We start from the raw sequence: 19,594 nt of genomic DNA, 5'->3' as shown, positions 1-19,594 counted from the left end.
AGAATCAGGTGGAGGAGGTTCTTCCAAAAGTACCTCCCTCACTAAGATGGAGCGTTGAAGTTTGTAGCTCGGGCAGGCACTTTTGCACAGGCCTTGTGTCTAAGCGTGCAAAAACCGCCCACATATCACCTTAGATTGTTTGTTGATGTAACTTAGCCTAAGTTAGACTTGGGAAAATGCACATTATTATATGTTGGCTTATTGAGTTAAAATAAAAAAATTTAGGTTCTAATGCCTCCTTCCTTCTCCTTTTGTGTCATATTTGTACATCCTTCAATCCTATCCCAAGTTGTTCTTAGGGAGGGTGTTAGGATATTCCGACACATAGGAAATAGTTAAGTATAACTTGGTCTAGTGTAGAGTTACGTAAAGTGTGTTTCTTTACTATGTACATTTATAACTTACAATCCGACGGTCACGATATGTTCTAGACATGAAGTGATCCGACGGTTCATTCTCTCCTCTGTATTACCAACACTTGATCCGTGGCTTCACGCTCGATTGGCCCATGATCTCTATTTAAAAACCATGGAGGGTCATTTGTAGGGTGATCGTTAATGAGAGAAGCTTATGTAAATTTTCTTTCTTTTATTAATAAATTGCCTGAAGTGGTCACATTGGCTCACGCCGTGGATTGTTTCCCTCTTTGAGGGTTTTAACTACGTCAAGAATACTGGTGTATTGATTTGTGCTCTATTTGTGAGCGGTGTCCTTTGGTGTTCTATTTGAAGAACTTACCCTGTAAATTCCTACATGGTATCAGAGCTATTTGAGGGTCGCATCCATTGGCGATCCAAATCCGAAGCCGGTACAAGTGCATGCCACTGTCGTTTCCTAGATCTACTTTTTATGACTGCTTTCGGGCCAAGAGAACTACTCTATTGTGTTAGGAGCATATGTTCCAGTGAGGAACCCCTTTCATTTCACGCAAAAAGGTTTCTGATAGCCCTAGCTATGTCATTTTTATGATCTAGAGGTATACAGTCTTTATTTGCAGTTTTAGTTATTCATCACTCTATTTATTTCGATTTAATTAGCTCTCTGTTTTTTATTACTAGATCTATACCTTTCATTTTTGCGTATGCTCTTTACCCTGCGACTCTGTGCGATCTGGACAAATCAGAAACAGAAAGGAAGGATTTTTCTCATGTGTATGCTCTTTTCTGCCGCGCCTTAGTGTGATATCGGAAAATCAGAAACATTGAGAAAAATATTTAGTTTCCAGCGAAAACTAACTTCAAGCCATAAGGTTTGTTTTTTTGTATGTCCGTGATGGGTTTTGTGGTTTTTTATTTTGTAGGCAAAAAGAGCTTTGTCAAGTAAGCACGCACCCCAAAGTTTCAGTGACTAATAAAAAATAAAAATAAACAAAAAATAAAAAAAATAAAAAACCTTCATCTTTTCCAAAAATTACTAACCTTTTAAACTAGTTCACTTGGTCCAAAATTATTTTATGAGAATAGAGGTCTTGGGTTCAAGTCTTTCTTTTTGTTGAGCTACTTTTTCAAAAAGCACATGTAACTTATGTTTTAAAGTTACTTTATGTAAAAGTGTTCTCCCTCATTACAAAAAGTGAGTCACTTACAATTCTAAAGTCTCTTTATTTTTTATTTTACAGTTTAGTGAGAAGCTCATAAAGTACCATTGTAAAAGTGACTCACTTATTTATAAAAGTGGGTCACATAAAATCTTTTTTAAAGTGAGCTAATTAGATTAAGTTTGGAAAGGGACGGGGTGGGGAGGGGGATTTTTTTTTAAATATAACATTATCATTCACTTCCGCACATTCCGACGAAGACAAGGGGGATTTTTTTTAAATATAACATTATCATTCACTTCTGCACATTCACGCACTTCGTTGGCATCTTAAACAAATTTTCTTCAAAAAGCCATAACTTCTTCATCCAGAAGCCGTTTTCAGAGCCGTTTTTTTTTTTAATTGACCTAATTTTTCGAGATCTTTCCATTGGAACACTTAGTTTCAGCATCTACAACTTCAGTTTCTATTAAAATGGAAAGTCCATGCCAAGTTATTCTTGACAACACCAACTACTTTCAATGGTGGTCCTACATTGTGGATTTACTTAGAAGTAAAAGTCTTTACAGAATAGCCTCAGGCCAAGAAACTAAACCTAAAGATGAAGATAAGGCAGCCAAACGGGAAAATAGGCAAGATCAAGCATGTTGGTTGATAGGGATGTCTATTTTTCCAGACTTTAGATTCCATATGGCAGAACTTGATACCCCTAATGAAGCAATGAAACAGCTCACTAAAGTTTTTGGAATTAAAAATGAAATTAGAGCCCATCAACTCGAAAATGAGTTGCTTACGTTGGACCCAAATAATTTTTCTTCCATTGAAGATTTTTTGTCTAAGTTCAAGACCCTTAGACTTCTCTTGGAAGGTGTTAAGGTTAAGAAAGAAGATGGTAGCCTTATCTATTCCATTCTTACTAAGTTGGGACCAGTCTACTATGTGTTTGTTTCTCAAGGACAAGACTACAAGTCCTCCTATTTTGATGCCTTTTGTGATTCTTTAATAAGAGAATAAGAAAAACTCTTACATCTTAGTCTTCTTAATCTTGGAAACTCTTCTAAGAAAGCCTTAGCCGCCCAGCAACAACCAAATTCAAAGAATCCTAAGAAGCAGTATCCTAAAAAGAATGGTCCTAGACCAAACAAGAGTCCTATGCAATTCAGCCTCAAAATGAAAAATCAATTCAATAAAATGATAAGGAAAATAAAAACAAAGGGAAGAAGACTGATAGACATTGCAACTTTTGTAATCGAGATGGCCACTTAGAATCCAAATGCTTTAAGAAGATGGAAGCCTTGGAAGCAGCAAGAAGAAGCATAACATCCATTTGGAGCACTCTTCAACTTCATCTTCAGGAATAGCACTTTCTACATGTGGTTGTCAAGCATCTCGGTCTGTATGCAATAAATGTATCTTCTTCTTCTCATTCTCATGAGTGGCTCATTGATTCTGGAGCTTCTTATCACATGGTCAAAAACAAAGCCATGTTTTCTTCTTTAAATGATTTTAACAGCAAAAATATATATGTTGGTGATGATAGATCTCTTAGTGTTGTAGGGACTGGAACTATTCATCTAAACAATGATCAATTTAATGATGTATTATTTGTTCCAACCTTATCCTGCAACCTTCTATCTGTATATCAGATAACTCATTTAGGTGAAGGTAAAACCATTGAATTTTCACCTCACGATGTTGTAATTAAGAACTTAAAAGATCCTAAACAGATTTTAGCTACTAGCATTGTTGATGATTCTACAAGGTTGTATAAGCTTAACAACTTTGGGTCATCAACTCTTCCCTCGGTATTTGTTGCTCATAATGATGAAGTGAGAAAACTTTTGCATGAGCGATTTGGTCACTTAAACTATCACTCCCTTCAAAATCTATGTAAAGAAAATATGGTGACAGGTCTTCCTATGGTATCTTGCAAATATGGTGTTTGTTCCGGATGTGTACTCGGAAAACATCATCGAGATAGTTTTGAAAAACCTACCTCTTGGCACGCCTCAGCCCTTTACAGCTTGTGCATAGTGATTTACATGGTCCACTTCCAGTTGTTTCATTCTCTAGCTACAAGTATTTCTTAACTTTCATTGATGATTTCTCGAGACGCACTTGGGTATACTTCTTAAAACTCAAGAGCGAAGTATTTAACATGTTCTTGGCCTTTAAGGTCTTTGTTGAAAAACAATCTGGACATCAAATTCTTAAGCTAAGATCTGATAATGGCGGCGAATATGTTAACAACAAATTCATCAACTTTTGCACTGAGCATGGAATTCAAATGCAACATATTATTCCATATACTCCACAAAAAAATGGTGTAGCTGAAAGGAAGAATCGCACCTTAAAGGAAATGGCCAATTGTATGCTTCAATTTAAAGGACTTAGTCTTAATTTTTGGGCAAAAGAAATTAACTGTGCAAATTACATAGTAAATTGCACTCCTACTAAGGTTTTAAAGAATATCACTCCACAAGAAGCATGGAGCTCAATTAAACCAGATGTAAGTCACTTTCGTATTGTTGGGAGTGAAGCATGGGCCCATATTTCAGATGAGAAACATAAAGTTTTAGAACCTAAGAGTGAAAAATGTATTTTTGTTGGATATTCTGAAGATGTCAAAGTATATAGACTTATTTCACTTAAGTCCAAAAATGTTATCATTAGAAGAGATGTAAAGTTTGCTGAAAAAATATCAGCCTACGAGCCTAGTTCGGCAAATGTGCCACCTCTCTCTATCCCTTCTACTTCTGAAACTATTTCTTCTTCAGATGATGACAGCGAGGATGACAATCCTCCCCCACCTTCTCAGGATCCTCCTTCAGCTCCTCAGCTTCCAAAATGGATCCGTGCTACTCGGGATGCAACAAGTGCTCTTGCAGGTGATCCTACAGATCAACGACGTACACGTTCTCAGTTCAATAGAGCCTCTTCTTTACTGGCTCAAGCTTCAGGGAATTATGATCCTGACACCTTTGCAGAAGCTTCAGGCCATCCAGATTGGAACAAAGCTATGAATGAAGAATATTGTTCATTATTTCCAAATGATACATGGGATCTTGTTCCTCTTCCAAAGGGACGAAAACTTGTTAGATGCAAATGGGTTTACAGAACCAAGTTTGGACCAGATGGAAAAGTTTATAAACATAAAGCTCGTCTTGTTGCTAAAGGTTTTTCACAAGTTGAAGGTATTGACTATACTGAAACTTTCTCCCCTATTGCCAAAATGAACTCTATCCGCCTTGTTCTTTCCCTTGCTGCCTCTTTCAAATGGGAAGTCCATTAGATGGATGTTAAATCTGCCTTCTTGCATGGGGACTTGCATGAAGAAATCTATATGGAACAACCTCCTGGCTTTATACAAACAAACTCCAGCCTTGTATGTCGGCTTAAGAAATCCCTTTATGGTCTCAAGCAAGCCCCTCAGGCTTGGTATGCCAAAATGGATAGCTTTCTTTTAGATACTGGCTTTTCTAGGTGTCATTCTGACAATATTGTCTACACCAAGAAAGTGGGTAAGTCTCTTATCATTCTTGTTCTTTATGTTGATGATCTTATCCTTACTAGTAGTGATCCCAACCTTATAAACCATGTGAAATCCAGCCTTAGAAAGCAGTTTGAAATGACAGACTTAAGACACTTGCACTATTTTCTTGGTCTTCAAGTCTTGCAATCCAAGGAAGGTATTTCCCTTTCCCAGTACAAGTATGCTTATGATCTTCTACGCCACTTTCACATGGAAGACTGTAAGCCAGCCCCTTCTCCCTTTCAGTCTGGAGCATAACTTTCAGTCACTTGTACTTCCCCTAAAGTTGATGCTACCTTATACCATCAGCTTGTAGGAAAACTTTTGTATCTGACCCATACTCGTCCTGACCATTCCTTTGTTGTTGGCCTTATTGCTCGATTTATGCAAAACCCACATGAAAGTCATTGGAAAGCAATTAAAAGAATACTTCATTATGTTCAAGGTACAGTTTAGTTTGGGATTCATTACAGTGCAGAAACATCTCCTCTATTGGTTGGTTTCACTAATTCCGATTGAGTTGGTGACCCTGATGATCGGAAGTCTACTGCAGGTTATGTCTTCACTCTTGGTTCTGGACCTATTACATGGGCTTGCAAGAAACAAAGTGTCATTTCTCTTTCTTCAGCAGAAGCAGAGTATCATGGCGCCATAGAAGCTAGTAAGGAAGCCTTGTGGCTTCCTTAGATTCTGTCAGAGTTTGGCTTTCAGTAGCAGCATCCGACTATACTTTGATGTGATAATCAAAGTGCCATTCAACTATGCAAAGATCCAGTCCAACATCAAACACAGCAAACACATTGAACTACACATGCATTTCATCAGAAAGCTCATCCATGACCATGTTCTTGAAGTGCAATATTGCTCAATCCATGATCAAGTTGCAGACATCTTTACAAAGGCTCTCACAGAGGCGAAGTTTACTAAACTTCGATTTATGGTTGGAGTTAAGGAAGTTGTTACTGAGGAGGGATAGGTTCAAATGCCTCCTTCCTTCTCCTATTGTGTCATATTTGTACATCCTTCAATCCTATCCCAAGTTGTTCTTAAGGGGGGATGTTAGGATATTCCAACACAAAGGAAATAGTTAAGTATAACTTGGTCTAGTGTAGAGTTAGGTAAAGTGTGTTTCTTTACCATGTACATTTGTAACTTTGTTAATTTTAGGTATGTTCTATGCTAAAGAAATTTATTTCAATTTTCTCAGTTAGCACAATATCTTTTCCAGATTAGCAATCATATCAACATTAAAGTAAACTGCAAATAGAACATAAACATAAATCGCAGAAGACAAGAGGACACAAGATGTGGCGCTAGCCAGGGACAAACCCCAATGTGGGGAAACCCTTGATAAATTCTTCTTTTATGTTCTTCAATAGTTCAACAGAGAGAGAGATAGAGTACAATGATTTTAAGTCAACACTTGACTTGCCAAATAGGAGATCGGACATCAGAGATCTTCAACATGAAGATGACACAATGAGGTTGCAGATCTGATACCAAGGACTGAAGATATGCAGCAGATGAATAGCTCAGTCAATTACCCAGATTACTGAAGCTTTCCTTCCATGAGACTCTCCTTCCTTTGTTGCTTCACTGATCATGTCAAGGCTGCTAATCTAGTACCTTTCATATGTAGCAAGGACTAGTGCATTTCATGGCAGACCTGGACATTGGTTAGGGCACAGACTCTGAGAGCCACAACACCTTAAACATACCCCACATTTCACCTGTTTACTACGGCTAGCCTTCATACAATGCTCCAATGATTTGTTGCATTATAGGACTGCTTACCTTATGAACATAGCGCCTAAAAAGGTCTCCAACTACTGGCTATGGCTTGCGACCTAGCCCAGCAGTGGACTGCAACTAGGTTCCTTCAAACAATGATTCAAACAACCCTTACATAGCAGCCTCAATCTCCTCCTTATAGCGAATTCTCCTTCCCTTTAAATTGAGCTTAGGAGCAATACTAACATGGCCAAACAGCCTTGCAGTCACCTACAGCAATGTGACATTATCATTGATCCTTCATGTTGTAATATAGTTACCCTTGTTGCGTTTTAGATTCACTTTTCTACTACGTCTAAGGGTCCTTTCATACTGTGATAAGGTCTCCTTTAACTACGACCTTCCTCCTTCATTTGCTGTTGATTATGACCTCCTTTAGGACTGTGACTAGGGCAGCCCTAGCCCTACTTTGACAGTGGATTAGGGCACACCTGAACTGCAGCTTAAACTGCTTGTTTGGACTGCGGCTTAAGGCACAGTTTGACAATTGCGTGAGACCTCCATTTTCGGTGGCTGGAACCTCCTTCTTTAACTGCGGATAAGGCAGATTATGACTGTGGATAAGGAGTTGTGCATAGGGTCAATAGACAACGGATTCATGCCTTCATTTAGGGCCTATAACAGCCCTCCTTTCATCTGTGTATTGAGCCTCTTGAGACAACGTATAGGGGCTTATTCATGCTGCACATAAGTCTCCTTTTTTCTGCGTGTAGGTCTCCTCATAAGTCTACGGCTTACTGTGGCTTAGGCATCACTGCCGCTAGGGCATCATCTACTTAGCCCAGCGTACTCTTAGTGTCTCTCCTTCACCAAAAACCCAAAGACATGGAGAGGAGGAGATCACATGAAGAGTGTGTCCCCCAAATGACTTCAAGTCCTCTCCTATTTATACTAAAATGTAGATGATGAATAGACATGACTATTGGGCTTCTGAGCCTACATAAGTTGTTGGCCGACTTGACAATTTGTCTTATAACACAAATAAATTCATAACTCCATGAATACTTGTCGGAATCGGATGATCTTTAGATCAATCCTACACCTCTCAATGAGAGGGATCCAAGAAAAATATCAGCTGCCATAAATAAGATGACCCACATGGAGTTTGGCCCTAGTTGCCAATTTTAACAAACTTACAATCCGACGGTCACAATATGCTCTAGACATGAAGTGATCCGACAGTTCATTCTCTTAGTATCACCGACACTTGATCCGTGGCTTAACACCCGATTGGTCCATGATCTCTATTTAAAGAGCATGGAGGGTCATTTGTAGGGTGACCGTTCATGAGAGAAGCTTATGTAAATTTTCTTTCTTTTATTAAGAAATTGCCTGAAGTGGACTCGTTGGCTCAGGCCATGGACTGTTTCCTTCTTTGAGGGTTTTAACCACGTCAAGAATACTGGTGTATTGATCTGTGATTTGTTTGTGAGCGGTGTCCTTTGGTGTTCTATCTGAGGAACTTACCCTGTAAATTCCTACATCGATAAAGTAAATTATTTACTTTAATGATTAAGTTTTAATCTTAGCCGTCGATCTCAAGTGAGGTGAGATCTAATCTCGGTCGTCCATCACTTTGAGATTAGAATAGGGTTAGGATTAGGGCTTTGGCTCAATGTAAATATATAAAGGTGGGGCTAAGGTGAGGACACGACATAACAGTAGCACAAGATTGGGAGAGGTTTCTCAGTGAGCATGTGTTGGGTATGAGAGTGCAGTGAAGATGGTGATCAATATTGTATTTTCTCAGTTTAGCTATTATTCCTGGTACATGAGCCCAAGTAAGCTTTGTGATTAATTTATTAATGAAGAACGGGTAATTGGGCAGAAATATGTTGTGTGTGTGTGATTCAGATCAAGTATTACTTGTTGCTTTTGCTATATTTTTTTATGAGTTAGGAGTCTGGCTATGTTTTAGTTCCACTTATTAATTGTTGGGAATCGAACACCGGGTTTTGGGTTCTGAAAGTCTAACATGTGGAATTGATTCAAGGTTTGTTGAAGTATGTGGGATAATCGAAAACTTATCTAACTCCTTGCATGGACATCTTGAAAGGAAAATCCTTATGAATATTGTTGTCATAGATATACCAGATACATGGGACATGTTGTTATCCAATGAATGGGCGGCAAATCTAGGAGGTACAATCCAGATGGATATGTCATGTTACCCACCACCTGTGGGCAATGTATATGGTAGAAAATTTTCTCCTAGATGGTCCTCAACCGGCAGCCAGCAGCCCCTTGCAGCCACCAAATAGCTCGATGTGCCATCATCTCTACCACATGAGACAGCCATGTGGTCCCTCGCCCACTTGTTATGATTGTATGTTTGAAGGTGGGTCTCCCGACCCCGAAGGTATGCCTTTTCATTGGTATAGTTGAGTAATTTTCCTTGTCATTGGCACTTTCGGGCATGGATTGGTGGGGGGATTCAGCAGAAAGAGTGGGTTAGGTTTGTACTCTTGTCTCCTTTGCCCGAAGCCTTGTATCCTAGTCCTGTGGAATCTCCTTTACTAGCCATTAGCTTTAGAGTTGGCACTACACGAGAAATCCCAATTTTGGTTGCGTGGTCCCGCTTCCAAACACCATGTACATCACTCCCCTACCACTCATTCTAGCCCCATTCATCTCTTTTCTCATCCAAGTCCACATGTGTCCACTGGGTCCACGTAGGGTTAGCATCCCCTCCCCTCGTCCACACCTTGGGTCGAGCCTAGAACGATGCCCCGAAGGTTGATGTCGCTAAAAATAAAAGAAAATCATAATTTGGCCACTCTCAACAGGAAATGTACCACAAAATGCAAAAGATAGTTGGGACATACAAATTTAGCACGTGGGCAAAAGCCAAACATGAGCTATACCCCTTACCCATGGCCATCACCCTAGTTCATATGGGCCCTAGATGAGCCCCCCTCCATCATTAAAGAACCCATGATTCTCCCAACCCAACCCATGGTGGGCGATGAATCGCCCCACCTTAAAGGGGGTATCTACTGTTATATATTACACAACATGCTCTCATCCCCTAGAGCCTCGAGCAGTTATGAAGAAAAATCAATCAAAGGCAAAAGGCATATGAAGAAGAGTGGAAAAACAAAGGTCGAGGCAACTCATGTACCACGATTTGCTCACTCCTACACTCTTATACCCAAGTGTGGGCTTCCCTTATTATAGCTACCCTTGTACCACGAAATGTGGTCTGAATGATACCCCCTGATCCCCACTCCGCTTCATTACTATATCATTTGCTACCTACCATTTGAGGGATGTACCATGGACATGTCACCCCCTTTAGAGGTTGAAACCACCTAATAGGGTCCTTGATTAACCCCCTATTGAGCTTGGAGACACTTGTACATGCCAAAGCCCACTATGGAAGGGCATGCCACCATGAAGTGCCCCATTGATTCCATGACTTGTAAGCTTTTTTACTTGATTATTCTAATGATTTGTTGTATTGGAAGACAAGGGGACACATTGGATCTTATGCAAGATTACAGGTGGGTCTCCATTTGGGGCTTGGTCTCCCTATACGGGGTCCTAGCACTCTTGAGGGTCACATTAGCACTGGTAGGGTGAGCGTTGAGAGCCATGGGCCTCCACCATAGTAGAAAGTACTTCATGGATCCCCAGCACCACTCATTGATTACTCGTGTTCCACCTTTTGGATGAGGATGATGCACTTGGTTCACCATGCCTAGCCGGCTCCACACTTGCACCATACACTTGGTAGATATTCTAGGGTCTAGAGGATGTCTCACACAGAGGGAGGGCTTATGTCGTCATCCTAGCCTTTACAAATGGCCTACATGCATTTTCGATCCACTTGGAGACCATTGAGGATGTCCTTGTGCCCCCACACCCACTTGGGAGCACCAGAGGTTCTTGCTTGGAAAACAAGGGGCCAACCCCTTGTCCACTATGTTTGAGGTTTATTCTCTCATCATGGCACACTCAACATTTCATCAGGCCTCCTCAAAGGCACAATGACTCACTATATTGATCATTATGCCCACTTGAGAGGATTATTCTTATATTATTTAAGCTATTTTGGTGGGCTTGTCACCAAAAGTATTGTTACTATGCACATTATTTTATTTTAGGGGCATTATTAGTCCAAATTAGGCCATTCAAATCCATTAGAGCATTGTATAAATAGAAGTGAGATGATTCATTTTCATCATCATCATTTGGATTGGATTAGTATCTCTTGAGAGATTTTCGCACTTTTTGTTAGGTAAACTTTTTGGAGTATTCTTGATGCACTATGATGTTTGAATTTTTGCTATTGTCTTTGGAGCTTCTTTCTAATGCGAAGTTGATGAATGGATATACTCTCTCTCTCATGTAAGTCGAATTTTGATGTTATTCTTGTTATTTTACTAGTTTACTGCATGTTATGGTTATCATTATTCTTGTATGGGTTAAAGTAAATGCGAAATTCTTTTGGGAACCTTGAATAAGTGATTTAATGCATGTGTTGTACTTGAAGAGAGTGGGTGAATGTTCCTAGAGGCACCTAATAGGTTTTAAGCCTCGAAACTTCATCTCTTTGGCAAATTTGAAGTATAAATCTCTAATTACCTAGTTGTTGCCCTTGAGTAGGCTAGCGAAGGTTAATTAGGGCTCCTTAGCTCACGAAAATTCATGATCTATGTGTATCTTGACTCCATTAAACCCAAGCAATAAGGCATTGATCCTCGTATCACTTTGGTGGTCAAATTTACCCCCCTTTCCTTCACCTATCCAAATTCTAAGCCTAACCCTAGTAGGTCACCTAAGGCATCACATAACTTTCATTGTAGCCATCCAAACTCCTTAATTTTTGGTCCACTACTGCGTTGGGCTTTTCTCTAGAGGTCCTCCAAATTTCAAGCCATTCCGACGGTAGAATCACGAGATGTAGTAAGCCCTAGCTGCAAGACCAACTCTTGCCCTAGGTTGATTTTGGGTTAGTGTCCTCATTAGGATCATTGTATTCAAATCTCAAGAAAATTAGGCCTTTGATCCTATTCTCTTCCCCAATTAGGTCAAGCCCCTCCTTGAGTGATCAACTCCATACCCTTGACCTAGTTTGGGTCCACTTGGCTTCTTTGTGGTCCCACAACTTCGTAACTCATATTCTACAAGTATTACATAGAAGCCATTTCTCCTCAAGGATCCTTAGACCTAGGAAGCCTCTTGTCAAGAGATATTCTCAAACCCTATGCTTAAGTATCCTCTTAGCCCTTCCTAGAGAACCCATCACCTTGCTTCTTAAGCAAGTCGTATAATTGAGTCTCTCTTGTGAATAGGCTCTAGTAATCACCCTCTGTCCATTCATTGATCTACTCGTTCTTGTGATTCCTCTTATACTAGGCCTCCTCCATTCGGTGAAAGTCCGTAAAGAGTAGGGAGCCTTAGCTGAGATGACAGTGGCTATCGCTCCATCATTGCCCCTTGGCCTAGTAGTTGCTCTGTAGGATCCCCTCCTAAGACCCCTGCTAGTTTGAGCGGTAACATGTCATACATACAAGTTTTGATGGGAGAACAATCCCATGCTTTGATCTTTAGATAACCCCCAACACGGCCTTTAGTTGAAAAACAAAATACTATTCGTGATGAAGAAGAAGAGTCATCTCCTGGTTCAGCAGGAAGCAGTCTTCAGTTGCACTCAGTTTAAGAGAAGAAGAATGCATGGAAGTTAGGCTGCTAGTTGTGATGTTATAAAACTTTGCACACCAATTAATAGAGATCAGCAATCAGATATTCAAGCCCACAATCAATTATTGCGATAATCAGAGCTGCATTAAGTTCTCTAAGAATCCAGTATTCATGCTCACTCACTCCAAACACATTGAGATCCAGTAATATTTCATCAGAGACAGAGTTCAGAGGAAAGCAGTGGTCTTGGAGTCTGCTTCAAATTCACAAGTTGTTGATATTTTGATGAAGTCCCTGGAAAAGGGAAAGTTTGAGATGCTGAGGGAGATACTAGGCTTGGTAGAGAACATCTTTCTCATAAAGAGGGAGTGTTAGATTTTACCTACATTGCTGGGCAGCTGGTTCTCCACAGTGATAGGTCATTCCAGCAGAGGGTGCGACAGTAGAGGAGTGAAGGCACACAGCAGTCTTCTAGTAACTAGTGAGTGCATGCATGCACTGACATTAAGTCACTTCCAGAATAAACTTTCATCCAAAATTAGAATTTTCAGATTAGGTGTTTTTGCTTTTCTAATTCAGTTGACTCAGTCAAAAGTATAAGTTTCTGAAATCAGATAGGGGTGGTGCTGATCCCAAGAATAGGGTTAAGGCACATTGCATGTTGGTTGCCTACTCTAGTTTTGGCACAGTTTTCTAGGACTCCTGGTTGCCTAATATAGTTTTGGCACGCTTGTCTAGGACTCCTGGTTGCCTAATCTAGTTTTGGTACAGTTATGTAGGACTTCCGGCAAGCTGGGGGTTCCTACTTAGGTGTTTTGTAAACCCTAGGTCTTCTTCTCAGTAAAAGAAGGTAAGGTCCCTATTGTTATATTCACTCTTTTCTGAGTGTGTGTACTGTTTTTTTCCCTTTCCTGAGTTAATGAAGAAAACAGATATGTGTTTCTGACTATTTTCTGAGTACTTCGAATTCTTATTAGTTTGTTGTTAGTACTTTCCAGTTAGCTTATGAATTTTCAGATCTAGAATAAAGAAGCAGTTTAGTGAGTTCCTTTAAGTTTCAGCTTTCTAGGGTTCATAGTTACGGATCTATTTACCATATAGTGAAAATGTTAGAAATGGCATCCTTCAGTTCATGATTTTCCCAGATAAGAAGTCATGTTTATATTGTACAAAGCCATTTCTGAATCTGTCAACATTTCTGAAAGACAGTAAAATCTGTGTGGTATCACATTTCAATTTATCACAGTGATTTCAGTTCACCATTAATTTGAACCTTGAGGATGAACTGCAACTACAATAAAGCATCAGTTTTCCTCATAGAAATGTTTTCCAAGTTGACAAATGATACAACGGATATTTCGTTTTTTAAGTAGTTTTCTCAAAATAAAGTGGCATCAACATGTTTACATTTAGATTCTGGATGCCAAATCTTATATGTCCGATTACAAAATCTCAAATGGGAAGCAATGACGAGAACCAATGAAAGTAAAATTACATTGCAACTTCTGTTGCTCTAGCCCCATTATCACAGATTCAAGGCTTAGTCATTTTTTAAAGGAATGGAGAATAAGATCCTTCACTTAGAACAAATCAGAGAAAAATACCCAGTTCTTACGTAATAATTCAAGTATCGAATAAGTATGCTTCACCTGAACTACAAAACTGGATGCCGGGACAGAGCAATGCTTAAAACCTGAGCCACGACCAAGGATGTTTTCCCCCATCAAGGTCTTGTCAGCATTGATAAACTTCTTTTCTTGAACCAGTAGTGGCAATGCCAAGAAGGTTAAACAATAATAACTACTTTAGAAGCTTACAAATGCACATTGACAACTCCACCTTCTGCCTTGCACTGAATCTCATTGGCCTTAATATAGTGCCTCCCAAGAAACAGAGAACTAAAACATTTGTCCTGAAGACTAAACCTCATTTCTTATCTTTGAGTTTAATATAGACTCCAAACCATAGAATTTGAGACTATACAACAACAATTCTGAGGTTGTGTCCTTCAGATGATCAATCAGCAATGCATCATACTCGGTTGCTTGAGATGAAGGGATAAGTTTCCTCTTCCTCAATATTGAGAATACTCTTTGAGCTTCCTCTACAGTCCCATGTTTACATAACCCACTGATTACAGCACAATATACGACACATTCTGGAGCAATGCCTTGTTGCATCATCTCAATCAAAACCTCTAATACGTCATCGGCTTTTCCAGATTTAGAAGCATGAAGAACTGTTAAAGTGTATTTAAAATTTTGAGGTGCACTTGTAACGCATCCTAGACAGTCCCGTACAAGTGCAAGAGCGATATCGATTTTAGCAATCTTGCAAAGACTGTTGACCAGGGCGGTGTATACAGGAACACTAGGAACCCAAGACTTCTCCTTCATCTGACGAAAGAGATCGCAAGCATCTTCGAGTTTTCCAGAATCAACAAGGCAGGGAATAGTATAATTATACGTAAATGCATCAGGTTCACACTTCACCCTTTTCATTTCGTCAAATAAAGCAAGAGCCCTTGCAATTTCCCCAATCTTGTACAAACCATTGATTAGAACATTGAAAATCGAGACACTGTAATATCCCTTTTCCTTCAATGCTTCAAACACCTCAACTGCCTTCATTACTTTCTCTTCTTTGCAAACCATAAAAACAAAGAACTTGAAAACATCTTCCTTTACTGGGCAGCCTAGTTGGGCCAATTCCTCAAGTAATTTGAACAAATCATCTGTACTATCCGTCTCAGCAAAGGCCGATATCAAGGGCTTCACTGTCGGAAAACTCGGGGTCACACCTTCTTGAATCAGCATTCGCAGGAGCTTGTAAGCTTTGTCCACTCTACTCTCACTGCAAAACCCTTCAATCAGTGAATCATATATTCCAAGATCAGCCTTATATCCACATTTCACCATCTCCTTCAAAATATTGTAAGCGAACCCAACTCTCTTATTCAAGGCATAGAGAGCGATAAGCGAACCATATACAGCCCGATCGATCAAAACCCTGTTTGCCTTCATCTCTTTATAAAGCATAAATGCCTTCTCAGATTCATTCCCTTTACAGAAACCAGTGATCAATGTTGTATATGACATAACGTCGGGCTTCACTCTATCCCTTGACATTTCCCCCCAAATCTTCCAAGCACCATCCAAATTTCCTACTGCAACAAGCGACCGGATCATGGCAGTGTATGCAAAGACATCAGGCTTACAGAGCCGAGCTCTCATCTCACCCAAAAGCCCAAAAACCTCATCCATCCTGCCTTTCCTACAAAGACCCTTGATCAGAATCATGTAAGTTATATGTTCAGGAGCCAGCCCATCCTTCTTAAAATCCCCATAAACCTCGAGTGCCAAATCCAAATTATTGGTTCTAACCAATGCATCAAGTATCTTGTTATACAAAAAAACACTAGGTTTAATCCCAAATTTCTTCATTTTTTGATATGCAAAATGAACCCTCAAACCCCTACCAGCGTCAGCATGCATTCTGATCATAATCTCAAACTGCTTAACGCTAGGTTCTTTTCCCTGTGCACTCATCAGTTCAACAACCTGGTCTGCGGCCTTATACTGATTGCAACGGTTCAGACAATAAGCAAGAGCATTGTACGCAGAATAATTGTTCCTAAACCCTTTTTGTCTACCCGCCCAATGGAAGAACTTTGAAGCCAATTGGGCACTGGTCTGTACCTTCAAAACCTCCGTAACGACATTGGGTGTCACCCTGTGCAATTTTTTGAGGTCTGCAATAATTTCCGGCCCCCACCTTTTGTGTTTATTGAAGCTTTCGCAAACGTAGCGGGCTATGGCAGACAACCGACGACCTTCATTGAATTTCTTCTGATCAGGGTTTCGTATACCCTGAGGTTTCGCGATGAAGGATTCAGGGTCCCAGAGCTCCGTTCTGAAGGGTTTCAGTTCCGGTTTCTTGCGCTGGAGATCGGCCCATGGGTCGCCTCTGCTTCTCCTGTTGGTAAATAAGCCTCCTGTAACTGTGGGGCGATTCTCAAATGGACTTCTGTGGCCATGGTATATGTAGATTTTGTTTGCTTCTCGCCTGGAGTTAGTGTCTAATCTTGAGGGCTCTGAGCAGAAATTTTGTCTGAAGAAGAGGAGAATACCGTGGACGGGAAGTTCGATCCCCAGACCAATGGGTACCCAGTAAGGAGAACCTGAAATGGACAAAAATGCATTGGGCTGTGCTCTATGTAAAATGGAACGACATTTTACTCGTCCATGAGACATTAGAGAAATCCTACCTGCGGGCTTTGTTCTGCATTTTTTGCTGTAGTGTACATAAAATGGTCCATATATTTTACTGAAGTTTTGTATTCGAGGCCTCGAGAGATTAGAATTGAATACTGCAGCAGCTGGCGGGCGGTCATGTGATGTCTTTTTTATGGCTCCTTTCTCTACTCTCTGTTGCTAGTTTCTGTATGTTACTTTGTATGTTAGTATTGTCGTTGAAATTTCATTATTTGCCGAACGTCGATAGACATACGCGTTGTTTACCGAGCCCCTTTCTTGAGCCCCTTTCTTTAAAAAAATCTGATATTAGGAAGGTTTGAATAGTGATTTTGATGTGGAAATTTATTCACCATCAAAGACTCCGAGCATCTAAAATCTTTGACTATTGAAATTTACATTTTAACGATAAATTTCAATTTTTTTAATAGTGAAAAAAATGAATTTATTTTGAAAACAATTGCCTAATTTAATTGGGCCATAATTTTATCATGTTATTTGGTATGATTTTAAAAAAATTCTTTAATTTTTTTGGAAATTTATATTATTGTTGTTAAATTATAGAATTTTATATGTCTTGGAGTTTTTTTAGGGTGTTGAGTCTATTTCTACTTTCAAAATCTAGATGGGAACACTTCTAAATCTGATTTTGTAAAATAAAAAACATTCTATTTTGATGAAAAAGTTACTATTCGGCCAAAATTATCTCCTTGTTCGAGAACCGAATGTGATATGATTTTGATTTACTATGATATGATTTTAATGTGAAAAAAAAAAAGGTATCGCTTAAGTATATATCAGAATTGGGCCTCGAGTATGCCTTAAAATTGTTTCTTCTATTTGGTTAAGAGTTTGTCTTCCTTGGACGTAAGGAAACAAATTAGAGGCATTAGTAGGAATGAAAGTTTGCCCCCTTTGGTAATTACGGGTGCCATGGTTTTCCTTGAACAACAGTGATGAGTCAACCTATATTTGCAAATAGAAACTAGTGATGGTTGTCCCCATAGTTGGTTTGAAAACTAAGTTATGATAAGTCTTCCCACTGTTTGAAATATATATATATATATATATAGGAATTGGATTGGAGACTCCAAAATGAAAAATGAGATATGTTTAATCATTATCCTTCTTTTTAATGTACCCCATTCAATGTTAAACTTGTGTGGGGATTAATAATACTAGCCTAGATCCATCTTAACTCCAGATCTATCAAGCGCCAAGAGGGATCAAATATCTCGAGATGCAAACCTCTTTTTTGAATGCAAAACTTGAAGAAAGGTTTGCACCTCGAGAGATTTTATCCCTCTCGGCGCTTGATAAATCCAGAGTTAAGATGGATCTAGGTTGGTTTCAGTCATGTGTGGTCAAAGAAAATCTATCGAACATATGATTAATTTTATCAATAATATGTAAATACATCTAATATTAATATAACCATTTTAAATATGTTAAATATGTCTGAGATTTATCTGGTCATTTTAATTTTAAATTTGCTTAGTTACCTCAGTTTGTTGAGATGATAAATATTGTCAATAACTTTAATGATGAAATAAAAATTTTGAATGCAAAGTGACAATGTAATAGTGTTGAATGATAGAAAATGTGAATAATAAAAATGTAGTCAATTACAAATAGTCTTCATTGTGATCAATCTCAAACTATTTTCTTCTACTATTCTTATTGTCACCCTTGTTAGTTTTGTCATATTTTCATATCGATTATATGAAAATGACAGTTGAAATCATAAACCATTTAAATATTTGGCTCGAGTTGTTGTAGTAAACATCATACCTTGTCTCTCTTGTTCTCCAATATTAATAGGTTGAATTACTATAACACAAAAATCAATGTACATTGTCAATAATGTTTTGTGCTTACACTGAAATCAATGCACACTATTAATCCAATCACTTTGAAATTAATGTACCATCATACATCTAATTACATCAAATCAGAAATCAACATATACACTGAAATCAATGCATCTAATGCAAGAAATCAAATAGGATTAGAAAACAACATCTACATTGAAATCAATGCATCTAGTGCAAGTAATTAAATAGGATTAAAAATCAACATCTACACTCGAATCAATGCATCCAGTGCAAATAAGATTAGAAACCAACATCTACACTGAAATCAATGCATCTAGTGCAAGGAATCAAATATGATTAGAAATCACCATCTACACTGAAATCAATGCATTTAGTGCAAGCAATCATATAGGATTAGAAATCATATACATTGAAATCAATGTATCTAGTGCAAGCAATCAAATATAATTAAAAATAAACATTTAACTTCAAATTAATTCATCTAGTGCAAGAAATCAAATAGGATTAGAAATCACCATCTACACTGAAATCAATGCATTTAATGCAAGCAATCAAATAGGATTAGAAATCACCATCTACAATGAAATCAATGCATTTAGTGCAAGCAATTAAATTAGAAATTTAACCCGCGCTACTGCCTTCTGCAATCGCTTTGATAGGTCCGCGCTCTAGGGCTCGCGCCCATGGAGGTGTTGGGCACTCCCCAGGCGCCTCTCCCACCTCCTCCACCGATCTCGTCTGCTGAGGCCTTTAATCGGCTTTTAGCAGGGCTCCCAAAGAAGAAGAATTTTGAAGCTGCGAAATTCGTAAAAAAATTGGATGATATTCCTGAGATCTCCCTTCCTCCTGAAACCCTGATCCAGGTTGCATTGTCTTTGACCGAGCGAGCTCTCATCGGCCAGTTCACTGGGCTATGGCCATCCCCCAAAACCACTAAGAGCTGGGTCAACAAAAATTGGGCGTCGTTGATCAAAGAAAGTGTTACCTCTTACTTTCTGGG

The 19,594-nt window shown here is 39.0% G+C and overlaps 1 protein-coding gene across 2 annotated transcripts in view; it reads right to left on the bottom strand.

Moving 5' to 3' along the window:
* The window catches only part of EMB3131 (Pentatricopeptide repeat (PPR-like) superfamily protein), a 78,076-nt gene extending 61,080 nt beyond the window's left edge, over window positions 1–16,996 (bottom strand). For both annotated transcript variants that reach the window (XM_089436033.1, XM_089436032.1), the window contains exon 1: window positions 14,156–16,996. In XM_089436033.1, the coding sequence (XP_089292159.1) occupies window positions 14,426–16,759 (2,334 nt within the window). In that variant the 5' untranslated portion in view covers window positions 16,760–16,996 and the 3' untranslated portion in view covers window positions 14,156–14,425. The remainder of the gene's footprint in view (window positions 1–14,155) is intronic.
* Window positions 16,997–19,594: the final 2,598 nt, after the last annotated feature.

Source organism: Pinus tabuliformis, chromosome 5_2 (assembly GCF_031772625.1).
Source record: "Pinus tabuliformis cultivar Carrire ecotype Pingquan chromosome 5_2, CPIR1, whole genome shotgun sequence".
Taxonomy (NCBI): domain Eukaryota; kingdom Viridiplantae; phylum Streptophyta; class Pinopsida; order Pinales; family Pinaceae; genus Pinus; species Pinus tabuliformis.
Note: the sequence above shows the minus strand (reverse complement) of the source record. Positions and strands in the feature narration are given on the sequence as shown.